The sequence below is a fragment of the Strigops habroptila genome, unplaced genomic scaffold, assembly GCF_004027225.2.
Source record: "Strigops habroptila isolate Jane unplaced genomic scaffold, bStrHab1.2.pri NW_022045606.1_ctg1, whole genome shotgun sequence".
In the NCBI taxonomy this organism is placed as follows: Eukaryota; Metazoa; Chordata; class Aves; order Psittaciformes; family Psittacidae; genus Strigops; species Strigops habroptila.
The window spans coordinates 1-3,992 of record NW_022651087.1 but is presented as its reverse complement, the minus strand read 5'-3'; the positions used below and the strand labels follow the sequence as shown (position 1 = coordinate 3,992).

At 60.4% G+C, this 3,992-nt stretch overlaps 1 protein-coding gene across 1 annotated transcript; it reads left to right on the top strand.

Moving 5' to 3' along the window:
• Window positions 1-481: 481 nt before the first annotated feature.
• Window positions 482-3,900, top strand: LOC115603063 (microfibril-associated glycoprotein 4-like). The gene is made up of 5 exons (XM_030474608.1): window positions 482-616; window positions 1,377-1,443; window positions 2,076-2,233; window positions 2,459-2,555; window positions 3,638-3,900. The coding sequence occupies exons 1-5, from the start codon at window positions 611-613 to the stop codon at window positions 3,883-3,885; spliced, it is 576 nt and encodes a 191-aa protein (XP_030330468.1). The 5' UTR covers window positions 482-610; the 3' UTR covers window positions 3,886-3,900.
• Window positions 3,901-3,992: the final 92 nt, after the last annotated feature.

Genomic DNA, 3,992 nt, shown 5'->3' with positions numbered 1-3,992 from the left:
GCCTTGCGCGCGGCCGCCATCTTGTGAGGGGGGACTGAGGGGCTGAGCTGGGGCTATAGGGCCCTATAGAGGGGCGGGGCTAAGGGTGTGGACCCTATAGATGGGCGGGGCTAACGCTATAGACCCCATAGATGGGCGGGGCTAAGGGTAAAGGCCCTATAGATGGGCATGGTTAAGGCTAAAGGTCCTATAGGGGCCAAAATCAAGGCCGTTTCCCCTATATAGGGCCAGGGTTAATGGTATACACCCTATAGGTGGGAGAGAAATAAGCTACAGACCCTATAGACGGTCGGGGCTAAGCCTAAAGGGCACTGCCCCTCTAGATGGGCACAAATAAGGCCATAGACCCTATGGAAAGGCAGGGTTAAGCATAGAGTCCCTATAGAAGGGCAGGTTTAAGGGTGTAGCCCCTATAGAGTAGCGGGTTTAATGGTGTAGGGCCCTATAGGGCGTGATCTGGGGGCTCTTTCCCCTATAGAGAGGCCGGGCTCAGCCTCCTTCCCCTATAAAGGGGCGGGGTTAAGGCTATTTCCCCCTATAGGGGCCCCCATTGTTCCCGACACCCCTATAGGGGCCCCTTCCCGCTCCATCCACAGCAGCTCCGGCCGCCATGGAGGTAACCGGGACCCCACCCCCCCATAGGGCCCTATAGGGTCCTTACCCCCCCCATAGGGCCCTCAGCCCCCCCCCATAGCCTCTAATCCCCCCCATATACCCCTCAGCCCCCTTATACAGCCCCTATAGGGATCCTATAGAGCCCCACAAGCCCCTCCCCACATACCTCCATGCTCCATAACCTGCCCTATTCAGCCCCATAGCCCCCGATATAGCCCCTATATGGCCCCATAGCCCCCGATATAGCCCCTATATGGCCCCATAGCCCCCGATATAGCCCCTATATGGCCCCATAGCCCCCGATATAGCCCCTATACGGCCCCATAGCCCCCGATATAGCCCCTATATGGCCCCATAGCCCCTGATATAGCCCCTATATGGCCCCATAGCCCCCGATGTAGCCCCTATATGGCCCCATAGCCCCTATATGGACCCTATATGGCCTTGGAGCCACTCCGGAACCCCCCACATCCTCTGAGCCCCACATATGGCCCCTGTTCCCCCCCCCATATAGCTCCTATATGCTCCAATAGCCCCCCCATGCCCCATAACTCCCTCTATATGGCCCCATAGCTCCCCTGCTCTATGGCCCCTATATGGCCCCATAGCCCCACATATGGCTCCTCACCCCCCCCATACAGCCCCTATATGAGCCCCCAAGTGTCCCCTCCCCCCCCGTATGCTCCCTCCATGGCCCCATAGCGCCCCATACCCCCCCATACCCCCCATCTGGCCCCCTATGGCCCCGTCTGGCCCCGCAGGCGCTGGGTCTGGCCGTGCTGGTGGGACTGGTGGCGCTGGGGCAGGGGCAGCCCATTGACCCCCACGGTGAGCCCCGGGGAACGCCACGGGGGGGGGGGGGATCGCGACATGGGGGTATCGCGACATGGAGATAACGTGACATGGGGATATTGCGACATAGGGACACAGGGGCATGGCGATATGGGAACATGGGGATATGGGGACATGGGGATATCGTGACATACATATATTGCGACATGGGGACACGGGGACATGGCGATATGGGGATATTGGGACATGGTTGTATCGCAACGTGAGGATACGGGTATATCGCAACACAGCGAGAGGGGTATATTGTGACATGGGGTCATGGTGACATGAGGATATCGTGACATGGAGATATGGGTATATTGCAACACAGTGATACGGGTGTATCGTGACATCGATATATCACGACACGGTTATATCTTGACATGCGTATATCGTGACATGGACATCTGGGTATATCGTGACATGGGTATATTTGGACATGGGAGTATCGTGGTATGGGTATATCACGACATGGGCATATCGCAACATGGGCATATCGCGACACGGGGATCTGGGAGTATTGCGACATGGGTATATCGCAACATGGGTATATTGCGACATGGGTATATTGCGACACGGCTATATCGCGACACGGCTATATCGCGACGTGGGTGTGTCCCTGCTGGCAGCGCCCCCCTTCTGCCCGCCGCTGGCCCCCCGCGACTGTCACGACGTCCACGCCGGCGGCTCCCGCAGCGACGGCGTCCACCTCATCTACCCGGGGGGGCGCGACGGGGCCCCCGTCCCCGTCTACTGCGACATGAGCACCGAGGGCCACGTGTGGACGGTACCTGCCCCCCAGCGCCCATGGGTGCCCCCCCACTGCACCCATGGGTGCCCCACAGCACCCATGGACCCCCCCCAGCACCCATGCCCCCCATCCCCCCCACGCCCCCCAGCACCCATGGGCCCCATACCCCCCCTGGGCCCCATCCCCCCCACGCCCCCCCAGCACCCACACCCCCCATACCCCCCCTGGGCCCCCCAGCACCCATGGGTGCCCGCGTTGCAGGTGTTCCAGAAGAGGTTCAACGGCTCCGTGAGCTTCTTCCGCGGCTGGAACGACTACCGGCGCGGCTTCGGCCGGGCCGACGGCGAGTACTGGCTCGGTGAGCGCAGCGACCCACCGCGCGACCCACGGCCACCCATAGGGACCCATAGCGGGACCCACAGCAACCCATAGAGACCCACGGCCACCCATAGGGACCCATAGCGGGACCCACAGCAACCCATAGAGACCCACAGCCACCCATAGGGACCCATAGCGGGACCCACAGCAACCCATAGGGACCCACAGCCACCCATAGAGACCCATAGTGGGACCCACGGCGACCCATAAGGACCCATAGCGGGACCCACAGCCACCCACAGCCACCCATAGAGACCCACAGCCACCCATAGGGACACATAGAGACCATAAGAACAAATAGAGACCACAGGGACCCATAGACAGCTATACACACCCATAGAGACCTATAGACACCTATAGAGACCTAAAAAGACTATATAGACACATAAACATCATAGGGACCCATACAGACTATAGGGACCCATAGACATACATAGGGATCCATAGAGACCTATAGAAACCCATAGAGATACATAGAGACCCACAGAGGCACATAGACACCATAGAGACCCCATAGACACCCATAGAAACCTATAGACACCCGTAGAGACCCATAGAAACCATAAGAACTCCTAGAGACCCATACGGACCCACAGAGACCCATAGGGACCTATAGAGACTATAGAGACTCCATAGAGATCCATAGGAACCCATAGAGACCATAGGGACCCATAGAGACCATAGGGACCCATAGAGATCCATAAGTGGTCCACAGGGGGCATCCCACCCCCATATCCCAGCCCATATCCCACCCCATAGACCCGCTGTGCCCCATAGCTGCCCCACAGCTGCCCCATAGCTGCCCCATAACCCCCCAGGGCTGCAGACGCTGCACCTGCTGACGCTGCAGGCCCCGTATGAGCTGCGGGTGTGCCCCATATCCCAGCCCATATCCCACCCCATAGCTGCCCCACATCCTGCCCCCCAGGGCTGCAGACGCTGCACCTGCTGACGCTGCAGGCCCCGTACGAGCTGCGGGTGTGCCCCATATCCCAGCCCATATCCCACCCCATCGCCCCGCTGTGCCCCATAGCTGCCCCATAGCTGCCCCATAACCCCCAGGGCTGCAGACGCTGCACCTGCTGACGCTGCAGGCCCCGTACGAGCTGCGGGTGGAGCTCGAGGACTTCGAGAACAACTCTGCCGCCGCCACGTACGGCTCCTTCGCGCTGTCCCCGCGCGCCGTCAGCGCCGAGGAGGACGGGTACAGCCTGCACGTGGCGGGCTTCCGCGACGGCGGCGCCGGTCAGCCATGGGGCCGGACCCACACTTATGGGGTGGGACCCACACTTGTGGGGTGGGATGTGTAAAGACCCCCATAGCGGGAGCCACACTTATGGGGCGGGATCCACACAAATAGGGCAGGACCCATAGATGGGGGTGGGAACCATAGATAGGGGGTGGGAGCCATAGGTGG

Bases quoted from the DNA above. Each gene is read 5' to 3' on its own strand.
- LOC115603063 (XM_030474608.1), top strand. The intron at 1,444-2,075 runs GTGAGCCCCGGG...CCCTGCTGGCAG, and splicing joins GCAGCCCATTGACCCCCACG to CGCCCCCCTTCTGCCCGCCG. The intron at 2,234-2,458 runs GTACCTGCCCCC...CCCGCGTTGCAG, and splicing joins CCGAGGGCCACGTGTGGACG to GTGTTCCAGAAGAGGTTCAA.